Below are 20,715 nucleotides of genomic sequence, written 5' to 3' on the forward strand. Positions count from 1 at the left end.
GTTCAGAAATATAATATTTTAAGCGACAATATACAATTTGATTAGTTGATTTTTATTTATCAATTCAATATGCTGATATACATTACATTGGCTTTCAGTGATTCGACAAAGTGATTTTTTTTTATCAAGCTATCCTTGTTGCAGTAGCTACATCGATCGCAGTCATCTACATCGATATTGTAGGCTTGCACTTTCAGGTATCGCGCAAGTTGGGCAACGAAATAATTAGACACGGATATATCGGTTTCGTCTTTTATCTATAAATCCGTAATTGTGTCATCAAGCCACTTTCATCTTCATTGCCATTATAATCGTTAATAGTGTTCGGTTATATCGCCCAGGGTTGAAACTGGCCACATGCATTCGCATCCGCTTGCCACCTGCATCGTGTGAGACTCCCAGCAGTCGCTTTCCCAACGTCGTCTTACCGTGAACAGGGTCTTGCTTCTTTGAACACAGTGGAAGCTCGGATGTGCGCACATCTGAGCAAGCGAGGAAAAAAAGAGGCGGATTTACAAAAATCGCTAAAGTTACATCCTTTAACCCGTCTAGTACCCAGAGAAGGGAATTGGCGTTAAATCGCAAGGATTTTACCTGCTGTGAAGGTCTGGCTAGAGCCTGGACTCGTTCGATTAAGGAATAGGCTTTACAGAAGACCTCGTGATAATGTGGCGGTTGGTATTCGTACTGCGAATCGCTGAGTTGGACTTTCTTAGTTTTGGTCTGGCAGAGGCTCCGATATTCCTGAAAAATTAATGAAAAACATGTTTTTTTCTCCCACTTTTCTCAGGATCGATAATATTTTACCGGAAGTAAGTTTCTGTCGTCCCTCTGGAAGTCCGAGAATTCCCGATCACTCGCCAAGCCATCTTTTAGGTCGTAATCGTCCTCGGGAAGATATGCAGATAGATCTTGCAATACCGTTGCCGAGGGGGTGAAGGAAGACTGGAATTTCACGGCTCGCCATGGTTGTTCGATCGTATCGATCTTACCCGAGTTTGGATACAGTTGGGAGAGCAATCTCTTCTCGAAAATTTGCGTGTAGTTCAGTTGTTGGCCCAGAGTACCGGATATGCAAGACAGAAAAAGTACTTTCGTGATCTGAAATGAAAGGTGGAACAAACGTGAAAACGTGTTTATGCGCCGTCATTTTCATTCCGAATGAAAGTCATCGACGATTGTCTAAAAACTAAAAAAAATTTCAACATTCTCATAGAATATTTGGAATATTTTGAAGACCGAATCTCGTGATATCGTATGTGATCAGATAATTGAGCTCACATCGAAGAAAAAAAGCTGATGTTTTGCGGTTCGCTCGTGGAAAATAGTATGAGGCAACGATTTCAATTCCACGACAAAAATGTACCGTGCATTCGTAATTACGATCATTATTGTTATTGCTATTATTATTGTTTTAATATTCTCAATTTTTGTCATGAAAATTTGTGTAATTAATTGAAACGCTCTGATAACTGCAACACAAGGACGAAGGGTATTTGTGCGTTAATATTGTGCCAACGTTGCAACGAGATCAGTTTTGTTACTGTCGGTTGAAACCAGATTTCTGAATCGCAAAATTGCTCACAAATCACAATCACTGAATCCGGCTTATCGTGAGCCTTGTAAACATTGTCTAGACCGTTGAATCTTAATTTCATATCAACGATTAGATGAAATAATAGCTGCGCAATAAGCGAGTCCAAACCGCAGTATGTGAGACGGGAATATTTACACAGTTTTTGTTTTTGGAAATTTGTGTAAATTATGAAAAACTTGAAGAATCGATGATTGAAAGCATGGAAAATAGTCAGTCTGAGTTAGTCAGTTCATAGCTATTCAACGGTCGACTTGGCGTTGAAATCCCCTGCAATATACTTCATTATACGATGTATAAGCGCGTTATTTAGACCAATGTTTAATAGCGCGCGACGATTTGTTACAATCGATTGGTGTAAAATTGTATACCTTGAACGGTATAAGGATGCCGAACGAGGTTTTCTTCGCATAAACCCAACGTTTTATACATCACCCAGTTAAAATTCAAGGTCGGTTTTGATTAGCCCGAAGTGACACGAATTATTCTTCCCCTGGAGGAACGCTCAATTAATTTACGAGACCTCTCTACCTCTCTCTGTACCTGCTTCCTCATCTCTAAATATATAATATTGTACGTTATGCATAATACACACTCCGTTGTACACAAATTCGTTGAACAATATCCCACGAAAGGAAAGAGAATCCGATCGATCAATTTTGCGCCTAATCGCGATGCAGCTACTTATAAGCCTTAACTATCCAACTTCCGGTCGCTCGATTAGGTAAAATTCCACCAAACAAGTGCAGACTTATTGTGCTTGACTGTATCTTTGATCATACTTTTCAAAACAGACGTGTGATCTCTCCGCAATATTTCGTCAATAATTTAAAAATAACAAAATGGAATGCCTGACTTATGTATACTAAAAAATTCCGTTGTACCAATAAGTCGAAAATCGTTTGTCCGCTATTCCACAGGAGAGAATGTGTCGAATTATTTCAACAGTCGTATCACTCTGAAATATACCTTTCATTTGAATTCGGAGATTTTCGTCATCGGAGGCGAAAAATTTCCGTACATCGTGCAATGTAATATCTGCCTGCTTATATCGGCCTACTCATACTGTTTTTGGGGCTTGCATGTACTGCTTACCATAATGCGAAGGATTTACGACTAACGTAAGAGCGATCGTAAAAAGTTATTACATAATTTGCGCAATATACACAAATTACCTCATACGTTAATCTTCGTATATTGCACATCCTGCACGCCGGATTAATGAAAAATGAAGTAAGGAATTGGCGTAATTTGGTGCGCGAATCCTTCTTATAATTGTATAAACTTAAGATTCGTTGGAAGTTTGCGAGCATCGTTTATCCGTTCGGTTTACGAGGAAAATATAAGGTATAGTCGAGTGTCATACGTGCATGTATTACCCGGTATAATGCGAGCGTTTGTACGGCGAAACTGTGGCTACATAGTTATCCAATTGACGACGGGTGGCACAGAACCCCGTTCCTCATGCTCTTCAGTGCATACACATAAACACAGATGTTATTACAGGACGTCGTACAAATGTAAGTAAGCGATGCCCGAGGTGGTAGTGATTCGTTTCGTTCAGTTAGCGACGAACTAAGGATCATCCGACCTGATCTCTTAGTGCCCCGTCCGTCCCTCTGGTCGATCCGAAAATTCTACCACCGATACAGGATCGTTCGGTGATACCGGAAAAACGAGTAAAAGAAGAGAGGAAACGTTTAAAGAAATCAATCGTTTGGAGTAAACTTTAACGCCGAAGTTGCAAACGGTTTTTAACCGCGATTGTGCCGAACGGAAACGGAAACTATATACAGGAATGAAAAGGGGCCGATCTATTGTGCGAGCCTAATTGCGACAGCATCGATTTTACAATTTTTTGTTCGGTATATTAGTGCAACGATTTCGAAACAGTAGTTTCCTTCTTTTTGAACAGTTTATCACAGATTATTATATCTACGCGTTTGCTTCGATATGGGAAAGCTAAGTAACAGTTCAAAAGTTTACTGATATGGCTACTGATTTATTTCCGGACTTGTATCCTGTTGGATCGGTAAAAGGAGCGTCTGAGAGGTGAGCCTGTATACATGATCATATTTTACCCTTTACAGTGATACTGGATAAATTACGTTGTTTCAAATATCAGAGGTTCGAAGATGATGCGTATTGGAATTGAAATTACGAGATCGATGGGTTCACCTGCACTTGGATAAAATGTACCAGTTGAGATAGTTATCGACTAATTTTTCATAATATTATTATATCATACGCATGTACGTGTTATATTCTTTGTAAAATTGCTACGTATTCGATCGATTATTTAATTCACCGGGACCAATTTATGTTTGTTCGTTAAACGGTCTTCACAATTGCAATTTGTTCACTCGTCAGGGACGGTAGTTTGCGAACAATTAAAATCTACGACAATTTACAGCTACGAATGTATAAGCTTGTATACCTCAATAACGCGCGTTTACGTTTGCCTGGACGGTTCCGTTTCTTTGATTGGAAGATATTCTTATTCCATTTTATCGTGCAAATATATCATAAATATAATATGTAAAACCATAAACGATCGTTGCATTCTATTAAACACTGACTGCGTAGCCTGTGTAACGATCTATCCGAGTTTATGACACACACATATATGACATGTGTGCGCACACGACGAACACTTTATAGTTGGGTGTGTCATGACTTGAGGGTCAATTGATCATTAACTTTAACCATTGCTGCAACCGTTCGCAAGTATAAATTGTTTTTCGCGGGTTTGAGTAAAAGGAAAAATGCTGATTTATATCACAGATATTAGAGCACAACAATGATTTCGTTGAAATTGCATTTTTCCTGATTCAATTTGAGGAAAGAGATTCCGTTTTCAAATGGCACAATCTGACATCAAAGCGTTTTCGGAATCGAAAAGAACGATCGATCGAATCTGTGGATAAGAATATTTCTGAATACGATTATCATAAGGGAGGGAAAATAAAATCAGAATCTCTGCTAGTCAACAAAAAACTGACCAATGAAATCTGAACGGAAAATATACGGCGCAAATAGAACTCTGGGTTATGTGTGGCTATTTTTGAAAATGAATTTCGACGATAAGACTTGACGTTGAATCAATACGTCTGTAAACTTGAAGTAACTAATTGGTATGCGAGTTCGCACGAAAGCCTTCCTTACTGTACTTGATTCTTCAGTTTGTAATATCACTTAGAATCCGTATTCAAAGTGACCTACACCACGTGACTTTGCCGTCAGGCGATCCTGCACTTATACCTTGGCTATCGGTATTGGGAGTATTTAAGTGCTTCTCATTGTCAAATCACGAAGTCATACCTCTCAGAATCGGTAAACAGGATAGACGATTCGTGACCTGCTTTGTACCGATACATTTTTGCTACGCGAATATTTCACAGAAAGACTAAACAATAATTGTATGTTCCGTTCCGAGATCTGAACGCGTTTTCTTGCAATGACTCGGATTTCCAGTTTTTCCGTAAAGTATATATAAGGTACCAAATGTCGCGAACGTTCAGTCGGTACACAGTCTAACGGCCTTCTAGGTGACAAGGACGTTTCTTTTGGAAGTGAAAATACAAGACCTATCAGAAGTCACGTTTTAAATTTTTTCCCAATACTGTTTTAGTCAGACGCGGACGTCACTGAGCCACGGTTTCGGTTGTTATAACGATGTACGATCGTGCTTCTACCTTATTGTTTCGTGTAAACCATTAACTTATCTGTTCCATAATTTTTACCCAGTGCAAGATGTTCCTCGGTGTACGAGACTAAAAATTATTTGTACAAGTAAAATAAATATACCGGTTCTGCCATACGTTATACATATGTGTCACGCACGCGCATCGTATAAAAGGATCTACGTAGGCAGACACAATATTGTATGTACGTATTTTGTTATGACGCGCGTGAGGCATATTTAGGTACGCTAATCTGAATGCTGTTGAATCCGTAGATTAGGAGCGGTTCCCTCAATGGACTGCAGCGGCGTTAAACTTGAGATAAAAGGAATTTTCGGATGTTTGAGGTATGAACAATAAGCTGCCTTTAATCGACCCACGAACAAACATGTGATAAAATTTCACCGAAATTTTCACAAATATATATCATACGTTATTTGCACATCTGGAATATAGGTATGATACAAGGGTACGGGAGAAAAAAAATTTAGATATTTACAGGGTTGAAGAAATAATATTAAAAATCAAAATCACACCGACAGACGGAAGTAAAGCCAGACAAACAGTTGTTCATTATCACTATTGCTATTTTTAGCTAACAGGATAAAATTCACCCCCCTTCAAAGCTAAATATAAGTTGTGAGGCCAATCCGGTTGCAATTATTCTATTTAGGTGACAAGCGGTTGTCAATTTAGAAATATTCCATGCCTTTCAAAGGGTGTACAGATAGCTTCGTAAAGCTGCAGAGGCACGGCACGCACACAAGATGCGAAAACCGTTGTACGGTCATTTATACACGATTTACTGTGATTCTTGTTGGACTGTATCATTAATGGTTCGTTCACGATAGCATCGATGGGTAACAACATTATTTTGAGCGGACGCCTCAAGTTATGTGACATATTTTATCGGACAGTTTCAAATTTTCTGTACGAATAACGCCTGTAAACTGGCAACCCATTATCTTGTTCGCGCGCCTCAAGTTCTGTGAAATTCTATCCAACGGTTTCAAATAATTTTCTACAAATAGCGCCTGCATACCGGCAACCCGTTTAACATCCAAGTTTGTTTGGTTTCATACACAGAGGCAACATGAGGCAGCCTAAGACGGGGGCTTTGAGTGCCGCGGCGCCAGTTTCCACTACCGATGGGCAATTAAAGTTCCAAGACACTAGATTCTTGACAACTTTAGTACTGGGTAGAAGCAGGTAAGCCCAAAAGATTTTCTCTTACCCGCGGGAAAAACGCCTCTCTAGTAACAGTGCCGTGTTTTAAGTGTAATGCAGATTATTATACCTTCTATACCGAGTGAAATTGAATGCGTGGCATACACGTGATATAGCAGAAATTATAAATAAACATTCCGTCTACTCGCTGTTTTTAGAAGTAAATTTGAAAGATCGTTGAAATTTCTCAGTACTCGTAATCAAGTCTTAATTTTTATCAGTATGTTTCCATTCGTCGTCGCTATATTAATTCTTACGGTGCAATAACATTCAAATATTCGTGGCATATTCCATGCATTATGATTTATTGTATGTACGATTGAAGTTCATTGTTTCTCTCACTCTCCCCCCGCCTCTCTCTCTCTCTCTCTCTCACTCTCTATCTTTTGCGCGGTATGTATATTATTTGAAACTAATGAGTAATTTATATACGGAAACTACATAAATCGTTCGTCCGTATGTATTTGTTGTACGCAGTGTATATATTGTGGTTCTTGACGATAATTTCTGGTGGGGAAAAACTTTCAACAGATAATCAACGATACGTATCTCTTTTCGATGTGTATAGAGAAATTTCTCCTTCGCTGACAATTAACTTAACAAATGTTGGACATATAGACAGTTCGAGTTATAGGTATAGTAAGTACATGGATATTAGGCACATTTAAAGCTTTGTGGTATTCAATATACCTGCGCACAGTTAATACATGAAACACGACATATGCGTAGCATATAATTAATTAACTAACCGTCTGTCTTACGAGAAGGTACATTTTTCGATATTTCGTTTGCATGCGTTTTTTTTTTTTTTTTTAATTCAATTTCAATTCTCTGTTATGCTATTGCGTTTTATTATATTCGTGTGGAGCCTAAAGCGTTTAGCAGTGCACTGAGAGCAGGCGCGATTTTCCACGGTATTTTATAGCTGCTGGCTTCCGTTACATCGGTAAATCGCTTTCTGTGTGCGTAAAAACGGAAAAGCCTTCAAAATCTTTGTGCAAATACTCGAGCGATAACCCGATGTACGAGTAGCCAGGCATATCACATTTCCTCTTGATTTAATTGAATTTCCTAATCGTACTAATTGAAACATCGGGGAAGAACACTGATGTCGATATACGAACTCAGCCAACCCTGTGAACAACAATCCATCCCTACGATACAATAGTCACGGTCGTGTAAATTCCGTCGACGAATTACAGATACACTAATTTAAACCATAAATCAATCGACGCGTCAAGGGCGTTTTAATCAATTTTTGTACACCGAATTTGGTCGACACTGAATAGTTTTATCTCTGTGTAAAGCACCACTGATCTTTATTTGTACAAAAAAATTTTATGGTCAAAGTTGAGTGTGTGAAACTGCAAACAACGATTCAATCCTTCTTACACAGACGTTTTTCATATTTGTATCACTATTTTGCAATGGGATAAAAGATTATCTACGTGGTTATTCGCGATATTCTTACGTGTAACACTCACCAAATTTACAGTCGTACAATTATGTATATTATACAATCTATTATAACAACCTATGGTTTCACGTTATATTTGATTAGAGAATAACACCCGGATGAGTCAGATTAGCCCAAGGTGTTTGCTCTCTCGTACATAATACGTATATAGGTATACGTTGTAATCAAGAGTAAATTTATTCCTGTAATCCGAACGCTAATGGTTCTACCGTATCCACACATTTCATTTGCAACTATTTCAATTTTATGCTGCATTGATACAGTTACTGCCGATATGGGCTCAAGTAGATTTCAGATACATCTCTGTCGATCCTTCGACTTTTAAAGCACTGAAAAATTCTCGACGTTTATTAATTATTCGAATAAACACGCATGCACAAAAATATTTGAAAACACACTCTTACTTAACACATCGATGATTTGTATATACTCTGCAAAGTGTATTCATTGATATATATGTACATATAAATTGCTGTGAGTCGCATTTCCGTTCAATTACATTGATTGAATCCTGACATTCAATTGGACCGGTTCTTTTATTTGTATTTGAAAGAAACAAGCAAAATTCGAGTGAATAGAATCTATACGTATCTGAATCAATTATTCTCATGTGCGTACGACATTTTTCTACTCCTTTCGAGTCTGCAAGTACTGTGTGCAATTGCATAAAAATATAAATGTTATCGATTACGCGTATCTGCGTATCATTCTAAACGATATAACACATTGCGCCAGTGATACAAATCAAACAGACAGATACTGGTCAGACCGAGCTTTTGCGTACTCAATTTCGCAACCTGCTAGATTTTGAGAATTTTCAAAGCTCTGTGAAGATAATGTGCACACACATTCTTATCGATTAAACTCTTAATCCCAGTGACAATAACATGTACCAATATGTAAGCTACCTATGACTAATCTTCCATCCCACGCCAATATTTGCTCAATCGTATAAAACTGAACCGTTTTTTATAATTAAGGTCCAGGCGGTTTAGCTTCAATTATTGATTTGCCATACAGCGATTCACATACACAAAAGATTTAAAAAAGTGCTTCACACAACTATAACTACGAATCATTGCTACAATTTTAAGTAGTGCTATAGAATATATCGTTCTTTGGCTACAGCTCTTCCAATTACCCATAAACGAAGACGTAAAATTCAATTTTCCGTCTTGCATTACGGTATCGTTTTTTGTTTGAAAAGCTAGATTCTGGAAACTGTCTTGTGCATAAGTTGACTGTTTTTACTGGGTAAAAATTTGTATATCGCCCTTCTTTAGATCACGCGAAGAAATTGAAAACGTTCATCTACAATTCGCGTAGGTACATGTACACATGTACATGTATTTCATAGTGCTGTTAATTTCATTCGAATAGATAAGAAAGTAACAGCGATGTTCGGTGTCCATATTCGAGATTGTTCGATATAGATTTTCATACATGAAAAACCGTAGTCCGCAACCTGCAGTGCAGTTTATACCATTGATACGACGGCATTCATGGAAGAGATAATATGTATAAGGTATACATATACGACATCGCCTTAATTCAATTTCGCCGGACTACACGAATCCGTATGAAATCTCGACACGTCGTCACCGTACATAGGAATAATATTATCCTTCTTCACCCCAATAATATTCGGAAAAGAATGAATCACCGTATATTTATGATACGTATCTATTATTTCATCCATGTACTGTTTTGTCAGACAAAACACATCGTTGCGTACATACATTTAGCACGAACAATATTCAAAATATCGACAAATAGTGGACCGTTGACGCGTTCTTCGCCGATAAATAGGTGCCGTCGCAGTGGGATCAAAACCAAATACAATAGATACCCACGTCGTATTTATATATGTTCGGCTAGACGCGTGTATTTATTTTCGGTTAAAAATAGTTATGTATAGTTACATGCATGTTGACAGATGTGGAACGACGGGTAACCATGCGTAGATAGATAGATATAGAGAGACGGTTAACGGGGGGAGGGAGGGGGAGAGCGAAAGAAAAAGAGATAGAAAGACAGAGAGAGTGAGAGAGGGAGAGAAAGAGAGAGAAAGAGAGAGAGAGAGAGAGAGAGAGAGAGAGAGAGAGAGAAAGAGAGACATAGGCATATTGGTCCCGCATTTGAATTACACGTGTAAGGAGAGAGAAGCAGGCTGGATAGTATAAAACTATTTGATATCTGCAGGAAGATATCCCCGGACGTATTGCCAGCGTGTTCGCCGGGGATATTTCGACAGAAGCCTTTTCGCCTGACGACAAACCAATGCGCGACTTTACCAAGTCTTGCGCATACCTATCGTAACTACTCGGCACGGGGTTCCAAACACTCGCGTCTCGGCACTGCATTAGCCCACAAAATGGCGTCGGCGAGTTCCACTGCGGTCGTACAGGGCTGGCCCAATACCAAAGACGACTACGACCTCAAGGAAGTTATCGGTAATTATCAACACCCTAATCGCTTATTAATCCCCCTCAGCTTATTTAAGAAAAAATTCTTGTATGATAATTGGATCTTGCAGCATATACCGGGTTTCGGCTATTTAAATCCACCTATATCACCTCGCACGTATGTTGTGTTACGGTAAAAGATCGAGCCGACTTAGGCTTCGTTCCAGACGTGAAGTTCCCTTCAAATTTTCTCTCCTAACTATAAATACGGGTGTTATTTTTTGGCAAGGGTAATCCACCACCGTCTCTCTTTGCGCGTCAAACCGGCCGTCAAGTGACCTAACCTAGTTCCGAAACCTGACTAACCGATGCAAACCCATCTGACCGGGGTCAATGCTTTTAACAAGGTTAATAAATATTTTCGGTAGTGGTACACTCGCTGCGACGATGCATTTGTATTAGTGTAGCGTTCTTCTCGCCCATTTTCCCCTTCGCCTCTCTCCCTTCCTTGCCTCCTCTCCGCCTCCAACTACCTACGCTCATCTCCTAATAATTCATTTTTATTAGAACAACGTACTACGTAAATATGTATGTTGAAATGTTTGAACATTTTCTGTTTATCAATGGAATGCCACCGGGAAATTTACAGTTTTATTCTGTTTATATAGGTATGTGTACAGGCGTTCTACACTCGCTGTACAGACACGATAGTATCAATTTATCGGTAAAACAAAGATACATATCACTTAATTCTTCACTTACTCGTATAATTAATAAAATTTCAATCGTACTCTCTTATCTCCCAAGAAGATCTTTATTATTCGTTCAAAATAAGAACCTACAATTATTTGTAATTTCTTACTCGTTGATATATTCATTTACAAATCAATCGTGGCAATCTGCGCGCAGCTTTGTTTTACCGTATATACATTATATACTTCCAAGTTCCGCAACTGAATTTTTCGCAAAACCAGAGAAAGGAATATAAAAGATCCTGCAGTGCGAAAATGAAAATCGATTTCACGTCTCCGCTCACGAATTATTGTGAAGAACCGCAGCAATGCGAGACGAGGGTTGGTTCAGTCGGTCAAGAAGGGGTTTCGATTTACTTTTTATTCGTGATTCCGCGCTTCATCAATCGTTCGGCAAACTTTATTGAATGGGAAATCTACTACGTGATGGATTAGACTCCCCTAAAAACGCGAAATGGGTAGTGTTGGCGGGTAATGTGAATTTCCATCGACCGCTGGGAGAGGGGAATTGATTTTCGTACTTTGCTGTCTTTGGAGGGTCGATATGCGCGTGCGGTACAAACTATGAATATGCAATGCCGCGTGCAAACCCGCGATAGCGGATGAATTAACATCGTGAGGAAATTTCACCGATCACACAATAATGAACTCTACGTTTTTTTTTTTTTTCCCGTTTTTTATCAATAATCTGCGAGGATCACATTTCTTCCTTTATGCACCTTGCTTCAGTACCATTTTACCATGATCTTCTCTTTTGTAGACCCTATTATAGTCTGATACTTGAGAGCTCATTTTGTCAGTAAACAATTTGTTGAGAGGATTTAATTGTTCTGATGATGAAATGAGAGAGGAGTCAACTTTTCTTCTTCTCTAAATTGTTGCCATCAGAGATGTGAGGTCATCATTTCAATTCAAGAATATGTCCCACAATATCTCCGGCTGCCTCGTTTACTGCATTACATTGTTTCATTCTAGGTGTTGGTGCCACGGCTGTAGTACATGCAGCATTTTGCATCCCTCGTCAAGAAAAATGTGCAATCAAACGAATAAACTTGGAAAAATGGAACACGAGTATGGACGAGTTGTTGGTATGCAACTTCTGGAACCCTTTTTTTGAAATTTTACGATTATAGGGATTTCCACACAGGCTATTCGAATCCCTTGAAAATTTTTAGTACAATTCAACCATTACTCACCGTAATTAGTTTAAGTTTTCAATTAATCGGAGTCATTATATTAAAGAGATGTAATGACTAAACTTTAACAGATCGGTCAGTAATTAGGTCCAATAATTTCCTTGCACATTTTCTTCAACTGAAATGGAAGTACATGTCAGAAATGTCCAGCCCTCAATATTTATCTAACCTGAATTGTATAATAAAATACAAAGAGTATTGAAGACTTGAGTCAAATAGGAAGATAAAAATTGTTCGAACTCGGTATGGACTGATAAGTAGAAAGCCCTTAGTTAGACCTACTGGGATAAAACTTACCGACTTTATATTTTAAAATGCTGTAGCGTAATAATAAGATTTTTCTATTTTGTATTGTAGAAAGAAATCCAAGCTATGTCGTCATGCAATCACGAGAATGTAGTAACTTATTACACATCGTTTGTGGTGAAAGAAGAACTGTGGCTTGTTCTGAGATTGTTGGAAGGAGGTTCCCTACTTGATATAATTAAACACAAAACACGGACTACAAATTGCAAACATGGAGTGTTTGACGAGCCAACAATAGCAACGGTACTTCGAGAGGTGTTGAAAGGTCTAGAGTACTTTCATAGTAACGGTCAAATTCACAGGTAATTAGTATAATACAGCGTTTAAAAAATGAACAAAAACGAAAAATACAGAACAATCATGATAGCAGAGTATTACTTTCTTGAACAATGTCCATGTTATTTCGATTTCTACCATTAAATGACTTACCTTCCTGAAATTTTCACTTCTTTTCAGGGATATAAAAGCGGGTAATATACTGCTGGGAGAAGATGGGACTGTTCAAATTGCCGACTTTGGCGTAAGCGCCTGGCTTGCGACTGGGCGAGATTTGAGCAGGCAAAAAGTTAGGCACACCTTTGTTGGAACACCATGCTGGATGGCACCTGAGGTCATGGAGCAGGTGAGAGAGGAAAGTTGCTCTACAATTTCTTAGCCTGCAATTGATGCGTTAATGTCAGCAATACCATGACATATTGTAACGGAATATACAAACCGTACTTTTTGCAGTTTTAAAGTTTGATTATTAACAACATAATCCGTGCAAGAGTTATGAACCGAGGTATAATTTCATCGCTTCTACCTCTAGTATGTCTACAGACTTTCACAACAGCTTTGCTTCACATTAAAGCATCCAATATTAACATACACATGTTATCGGTTTATTGAAATGTTCATAACAATGTATGCTATTTAATAATCCCTTGCACGTAACAATAACAGGCTTTGAATAATTATTAGATATAATGCTGTACTTTTTAAATTATCTTTAATTTCTCTGGGATTCGATCTGAGCTAGTGCATCATACGAGTCTAAACAAATTATTTCTTATCAGGATATGTACTTCAACGAATGTTCACATATAATTTATACCTGTTATAAATATAACTGGAAAAAAAAGAAACAAACTTCATATATTGGCATCAATAGTCATATTTTGAAAAAAATTACATGATAAGCAGGTTTGTACCTGATGATTTTGCGCATATCCCTTTCATACCATTCAACAGCAGTTCTGCACATACATATTGAGCATTTTCTCGCAAACAAGAATCAGGATATGAATATAATCTTGTTCGCCGTTGACGCATGAATTTGGCGACTGATAAAATTGACTGTCAGATTGAAGCATACTTATTCATGTATTGTGTTATCATAACGTGACGAAATATCTGGGTACAGGATCACGGTTATGACTTCAAAGCGGATATTTGGTCACTGGGAATTACGGCTATTGAAATGGCTAGTGGTACAGCGCCTTACCATAAATACCCACCAATGAAAGTTCTCATGTTGACTTTACAAAACGATCCTCCTACCCTTGATACAGCTGCGGATGACAAAGATCAATACAAAGCATATGGGAAAACATTTCGAAAAATGATTGTAGATTGCCTACAAAAGGATCCCACAAAAAGGTGATACAAATTATGTAATAATTAAAATTCCATAAGGTACCTGTATCTAAATGTTAATCTATGACATTAGTTTTTACTGTGCTGAACTTATGAACCTTTTGCTGTACTTCTTAGCAGGCTTAAATATCTCAAATTTTGTCCAGTATATAACCAGTTAATAAACACCTACTCACTCTCGGCTCATCCGTCATCTATTAAACAGTTACATTACCAAAACAAGTTAACGCGTCATACGTTTGCATTGCAAATTCACGCCTGTGAAGATATTCTACTGTGTTTCTTCTTCTCCTTTCAGACCAACGGCAACGGAGTTGTTGAAACATCCGTTCTTCAAAAAAGCTAAGGATAAAAAGTACTTGCAACAGACGTTGGTAGCCATTGGTCCTAGTTTGGAAACTCGAGTGCAAAAAGTACGTTCATATTTGATTGTTGTAGAAAGTTAAACAACACGTGAGGTGTCGAATATTCTTTGTTTAAATAAATCTATCAAACGACAGAATGTATCGTAAATATGTTACAAGAAAATTACCAGCAGAGCAGGTAAAACTAGATTTGTAAATCTTATTTATTCATTATCGTGCGTCATTAACTGATTACGTAATTACATAATAAATTTCAACATCTCTATACTGACAGGCTTCCAAGAGACAGCCAGGAACTTCGGGTCGATTGCACAGAACAGTGACCGGCGAATGGGTGTGGTCATCGGAAGAAGAAGACAGTGGTGGTTCGAGCGACGGAGAAAGAGAGGAGGCTCTGCCGGTAAACACAATTGACAATGGTAGTAGCGAAGACGAAGTTGTCGAATCTGAAGAAGATTATGGTATGGTGAAACCTGCACAGAGCCACGTTGTCATCCAAGCTGCGGAACAGAATGTACCAATAAATTTGGTCCTTAGATTACGGTGAGTTTCTAAATGTCTTGAAGTTTCTTATTTCCCCACCCCATAATTGAAAATTATTGTGGAACACATTTTGTACAATAAAATAGTCTAATCTTCGTGGGTACTTTATAATTCCAGTCGTCCAGATGCTCATTTCAGTTGCGAAGAAAACTCCAAGTATGTGCCTCTCCTAAACTTCCCTTCTAGCACATTCTATTCCATACCAAATCTAAACTACATACCTGAAAATCATCCTCCAATCCGCATTTTCGATCCTGTGATTAAAATTTATTTTGTTTGCTTATCGAATTATAACATATGAATAATTCTGATGAATTTTCATTCAATTCTTACATTATTTTGAATTAGAACTAAAACTTAACCCATCGGCACTTAATAATACATACTCACATATTCAGAGTAAGATAGAATTCGTAAATTTTTCTGTAGAAATCAGAAACGAGAACTGAATGATATAAGATTCGAATTTGCTGTTGGAATCGACTCTGCAGAAGGTATTGCTGCTGAACTTGTTGGCGCAGGGTTGGTTGACGGCAAAGATATTGTTGTCATAGCAGCAAATCTACAAAAGCTCATCGACAGTGCAGGTCAACTACGGACTGTCACATTTTCCTTGGTAATTATTATTAAAATCAAGTGATAGTAGTAGATGGAATATAATTCAATTGCATTGAATTTGAATTAAGTGCATTGAGTTTCGACTTTTTTTTTTCGGTAAGGATGGAAGCTTGAATTATACTCTATAAATCAGTTCTCCAGATTGACCAAATAAATGTTTCATTCTAGAATTCGGGGTATGCGGCAAACGAAGTACCAGATGACAAAGCTTTGATAGGCTTTGCACAGATTTCCATTACGGATTAAGTGTGCGTGGAAATATTTTCAACCCTCAGGATCAAGTTTGCAATCGATGCTTTTAAGTGATAACGAATAGAAAAGACTCAGATTCTGCATTAAATGTTGCGTTTTTGGTTTCTGAAGTCAGTATGTTTTCGTTTCTGTAGAAACAATATCTTAACGATTATGCGTAACGTAAATAAGTTATATGTGTGACAAACAGGGTGTTGAGAAAGAATCAGTTGAATGTCAAGTATTAGTTGTTGAAATGAAGAAACACTTTATTTTTATAACTCTTGAATGTCACCCAGGAAGCCAAAGTTTTGAAAGACTTGAATGAATAGTGGGAGCTGCGTTACATTGAAAATTAATCAATGTAGTCATAGTACTGCTAGTTACACATAATCATAAAATATTGTTCGTATTATATTTCCCTTGTACATATTAGCAATTTAATTACTAACATCAGGCATTCTGGCTCTCTGCTTCAAGCATGAAAAGGAGAAGACTTAATCAAAGTAAGTCTTAATACGTTCAATCTTTGATAGATCAAATAAATCGATAGTTATACATGTGCATCATTTACATATTAGACGGTTTGGTTTCGAGAGCCTGATTCCTATGTTGCTGCTAGATGCAACAATGCCAATATTAGTTTTATTTACTTATCATTTAATGTGGCAGGGGTTTGATTAGGTGATTTCATAAAGAATTACGTGAAGTCACCGATCGTTTTTTCTGGTACAAAATAAGAATAACCGAAATGTATCTACCGTGCTTCGTATCGTAGGACTTAGAAAGATAAAAAGTACTAAAAACTGTTTTGTACTTAATTGAAAACAACTATACATATATATATTTCAACGGCTTAAAATAGCTGTATTATTGATATTCTAAATTTTCACACGCGTCTTAACATTTTTAAATATAAGGTTGAGAGTATTGAATTTAATTTGTTTTCACCTATCGTACACATATAAATTATAAAATTATTTGTAAATATTTCAAATTTTATTGAATAAATTTGAAGGAACTAATTAAAGGTTCATGAATAATGGGCGAACATCCGATGCTTAAACTTGAGAGTAGATGTAATTTATGTGTAAGCTATAGATTAACAATCATGTAATAGTTTGTATTGTCAAGTTTTAGTTGTAGTTGAAAAGAGAAAACACCCGCACTCAAGACTTTCTCATAATAACGTACTTCTGAATATCTATCAAAAAAATTTTGATTTATTTTAGCGTAACTAGACATGATACGTGCCTTACTCTTGACACAATACGGCCATCCTTAGTCCCGCTTCAAAAATCGGCTTTTAATAGTGATCAAAATCGGTTACGGTTATTGCCAATCAATTGCAACATCAATCTAGTGCCAAAAACGGCGTGCTACATGTATAGCAATTAGCGCTATAGTATAATTTATCTGTACTCATATCAAGGAATATTCAGTGAGAAATAAAACGTGTTTGAACGCATCATGCTGAAAAAGTTTTAAATCAATTCTGTCTTATTATCGTCAGGAATGGGCAGGTAAGATGAAATAAACTTCTGTCGCGGTTTTATAATACAAGATAGAAGTCTTTAATGACTATTAAAAATATTAATAAAAATAATCATAGCATCTTTATATCTGATAACGAAAACAAATTAGGCAATACTTATTACAAGTCTGATTTCTGTGTATTTCGCCGGACTGTCTTTTCTTCACACGAGTATTTACACTTTTGCTTGTCGATTTCAGACGATTCTCGGCAGCAGGATGTTAATTTTTTATGGATTAATAATGCCACATTTTTTCCACCTATAGCACTCATCTCCATTGCACTAGCAGCCCACTCTATTGCATTAACGTGGTATAGCGAATCATGGAGTTGAAAATTATCCAATCGTGGAGCTGTTGAATATTTCGGATATGCTTTCCACGGTATTTCTCGCAGTTGACCGACCTGAATGTAAAATATCAAATCGTTACAAGTAATTTAAATGAGCAAACGGATCTTTTATTAGTTGAAACTGAACTTCACAACGCGAATGAAATGTCACATGACAAGTTAGTTAAAAATCAATAATACCGAAACTCAGAATGGTTAAATTTTACTGTCACTTCTTGAATGAAGGTAGAAATTCTTACGTTTGAAAACATGGAACTAATTTGACGCGAAGTCAGACGATGTTTACTGAAAACTTTCCAAACTTGAGAGTCCTTTCCAATTGGTCCATTCACTGGGAATAATTTACCAACAGAATTAATTTCAGTGTTGTTTGGATCGCAACTTAATATTGCATCTATTGGATCATCCAAACCAAAGTGGCTTGGTATTAAATCTCCTTGAATAAATGTGGCCACTGTTGTTTGATAATTCCCTGGGAGTTGCAGGCTTTCAATTTTTTGAAAATCCATAAATTTTATTTCGTATTTTTGATCCTCCGTCAATGGTGTTGCTATAACGACTATATCGTAAATATTTTTCATCACATTATTGCTACCTGATGATAAAATAAAAAAATTACGTCAATATAAATCACAAACAGAACTGTTTTGACAGAATAAAATTCGTAAGGTATTTAAATTGTACCTGCGTTATTGTATGAAATCTCATACTGAGGTAGGGAATCATTATTTAACAAGTACCGAATTTCCTTAACTTGTGAAGGCACTAAGTTTACCTTACTATTTCTGTATATAAGATGTATAGGTACCTGAAATAGTGATGCCATGATTAATAATTAATTACCGTACTTTGTCATACATGTCTCACTCACGTATCATAATGCTTTTTAGTTCATATAATAATTCCTTCTTACTTCTTTATTTCCTCCCTTAACAGACCAAAGATCAGCTCCTGCACCAGCAACAGACACGCAACCCACAAAGCTGTGCACATCTGTGTTCTGTCCGTAATTTACGACTAAAGTAGCTTCGACTAGCTCATTGATAATCTCTTTAGAAAATCCTAGGGAGTGGAGATATTCTGCTGTCGATATTTGTAGAAGTTTTGGAAATTCTGGACTCATAGCTGATATCAAATCGTGAACATTGTCATACGCAACTCCTTCATCTTGATATCGATATATATTTTCAAAACTATCCAGAATGGTATTAACGTGCCTGGTGGAAATAGAGATATAAACACATGTTATCAAGTCAATTATTTCAAAGTAGGCAAAATTAAATACTAGAGCAGCTGATTCAAGAAAAAAAAATTTCTTTACGTTTCAAGCAGCATGAAAAATGTAAGGTAAATAATTATTTCTTTCTACTGCGTACAAGAGAATTTTTATTTATACCTGTAGAGCTTAAATGGCTGTATGCCATATCTATAAAGTAGCTTCATCATAGTCACTATTTTCCAATTGCTCTCCATGATGACAAACTCACCTCCGTTCCACACGCCTGCTCTCATCCCCTTAGAAGTAGGTCTCTCTTCCATTCCTCAATTTACCATGCAAAGAAGAACGATTTACATTAATTCTAACACATATAAATTTTGAGTGAAATTGATTCATGTTGCAAATCAAAGAACCAGCTAGCAGAATATAAAAATTAAGAGATAGCTGTTCAAATACATATCATTTGTTTGTAGTAGTGCTACATCATACTTACCGAGCAATTCAAGGAAAGCTTTCATGTACTTATTTCGTGAGTGTATTATGGATCCACCAGCCTCATATTCTTCATCATTAACTCTAACAGTAGCCAAACGACCGCCGATTTGATCTGCTTCAAAAATATCAATTTCTAAATTTCCGTCAAGTAATTCTGTGAGGAAATGTGAGGCTGAGGCACCACCGATCCCTGCGCCAACAATTGCTAGTAAAGAAAATAACCGGTGATATAGTGATCGACATTCGTGTGTACTTTGGGTATTTCAGTTATTTTATAATTGAAAAATCATTGTTATCGTTACCAATTTTTGGCCTTGGCGCATCTTCACACAAGCTTATCGCTACAAAAATCAATCCGACAAACAGCAAAACTCCAAACCAGTGCATTTTTAATAAGAATTGGTTGCAGATATCGATATAATATAAACAATTATGAAATGATAAATATAGGTTTAGATAACACACTGTAAGGTGGATTATCGTTCATGTCTTCACCTGTCAATTGGATTGGTCACAATTCTTGGTTCATTACTCCAAGTTGTGATGGAGAGATTAGTGCTAAGTCGTACATGACAGTTCGTTTCAAAACACCGACAGAGTTCAATAATACTGCATACATATGCATATAAATCATCGCTGTACGTCACAATATCGTTACATGACGTCACTATTCAGCAAATTTCCAAGATTGTGATTGGTGGAAATATTCGCAATGATATTCTTCTATTCATTCTCCGCGCACGCTTGATGACGTCACATGTAAGCACGTGCTGTGCACCATCTGTGCACACGATTTTTATAAATTTCGGTTTTTTATAGCTGCTCTTATTACGAGGCGTTTACGATGAATTGTCGTCGAGGTTTCTCGATTTTATTTGTTATACAATTTGTTAAGAACAAATGATACCGTACACATTTTTGCGACTACAATCACATTATACGTAATAATTTCAAGTCCTCTCTTTTATAATTTATCTTGGTGTTAGCTTGATTCGAAAAATATTTTTCAGCTGTCCTAAAACGATCTATAATCCTAACGAGGGATCAAATGCCATTTAGCTTACGTCAAACGAATGCCGGTATT

The 20,715-nt window shown here is 37.1% G+C and overlaps 3 protein-coding genes across 9 annotated transcripts; 1 reads left to right on the forward strand and 2 right to left on the reverse strand.

Annotated features, from left to right (window-relative positions):
- Window positions 1-28: 28 nt before the first annotated feature.
- On the reverse strand, window positions 29-7,383 carry LOC124180433. The gene is made up of 4 exons (XM_046565931.1): window positions 7,254-7,383; window positions 808-1,101; window positions 595-744; window positions 29-482 (listed from the first exon to the last, which is right to left on the reverse strand). Exons 1-4 carry the CDS (start codon window positions 7,296-7,298, stop codon window positions 315-317), a joined length of 657 nt encoding a protein of 218 aa, XP_046421887.1. The 5' UTR covers window positions 7,299-7,383; the 3' UTR covers window positions 29-314.
- LOC124180425 (serine/threonine-protein kinase OSR1) lies at window positions 3,157-17,513 on the forward strand. 5 transcript variants are annotated; one of them, XM_046565912.1, is made up of 13 exons: window positions 3,157-3,646; window positions 5,553-5,624; window positions 6,364-6,486; window positions 10,184-10,434; window positions 12,114-12,226; window positions 12,692-12,942; window positions 13,097-13,271; window positions 14,043-14,278; window positions 14,574-14,688; window positions 14,915-15,183; window positions 15,301-15,339; window positions 15,613-15,799; window positions 15,970-17,513. In XM_046565912.1, the coding sequence occupies exons 1-13, from the start codon at window positions 3,585-3,587 to the stop codon at window positions 16,045-16,047; spliced, it is 1,971 nt and encodes a 656-aa protein (XP_046421868.1). In that variant the 5' UTR covers window positions 3,157-3,584; the 3' UTR covers window positions 16,048-17,513. The 5 variants fall into 5 exon arrangements, with proteins under 5 accessions (XP_046421868.1, XP_046421869.1, XP_046421870.1 ...); XM_046565913.1 differs by having other exon boundaries at window positions 13,097-13,262; XM_046565914.1 differs by lacking the exon at window positions 15,301-15,339.
- On the reverse strand, window positions 16,165-20,269 carry LOC124180428 (prenylcysteine oxidase-like). Of its 3 annotated transcripts, none has more exons than XM_046565921.1 (7): window positions 20,127-20,269; window positions 19,630-19,836; window positions 19,314-19,458; window positions 18,831-19,134; window positions 18,602-18,725; window positions 18,157-18,512; window positions 16,165-17,971 (listed from the first exon to the last, which is right to left on the reverse strand). In XM_046565921.1, the coding sequence occupies exons 2-7, from the start codon at window positions 19,652-19,654 to the stop codon at window positions 17,687-17,689; spliced, it is 1,239 nt and encodes a 412-aa protein (XP_046421877.1). In that variant the 5' UTR covers window positions 19,655-19,836; window positions 20,127-20,269; the 3' UTR covers window positions 16,165-17,686. The 3 variants fall into 3 exon arrangements, with proteins under 3 accessions (XP_046421877.1, XP_046421875.1, XP_046421878.1); XM_046565919.1 differs by having other exon boundaries at window positions 19,934-20,254; XM_046565922.1 differs by lacking the exon at window positions 19,630-19,836 and having other exon boundaries at window positions 20,127-20,238.
- Between the last annotated feature and the right edge of the window lie 446 nt (window positions 20,270-20,715).

This window comes from Neodiprion fabricii, chromosome 4 (assembly GCF_021155785.1).
Source record: "Neodiprion fabricii isolate iyNeoFabr1 chromosome 4, iyNeoFabr1.1, whole genome shotgun sequence".
Taxonomy (NCBI): Eukaryota; Metazoa; Arthropoda; class Insecta; order Hymenoptera; family Diprionidae; genus Neodiprion; species Neodiprion fabricii.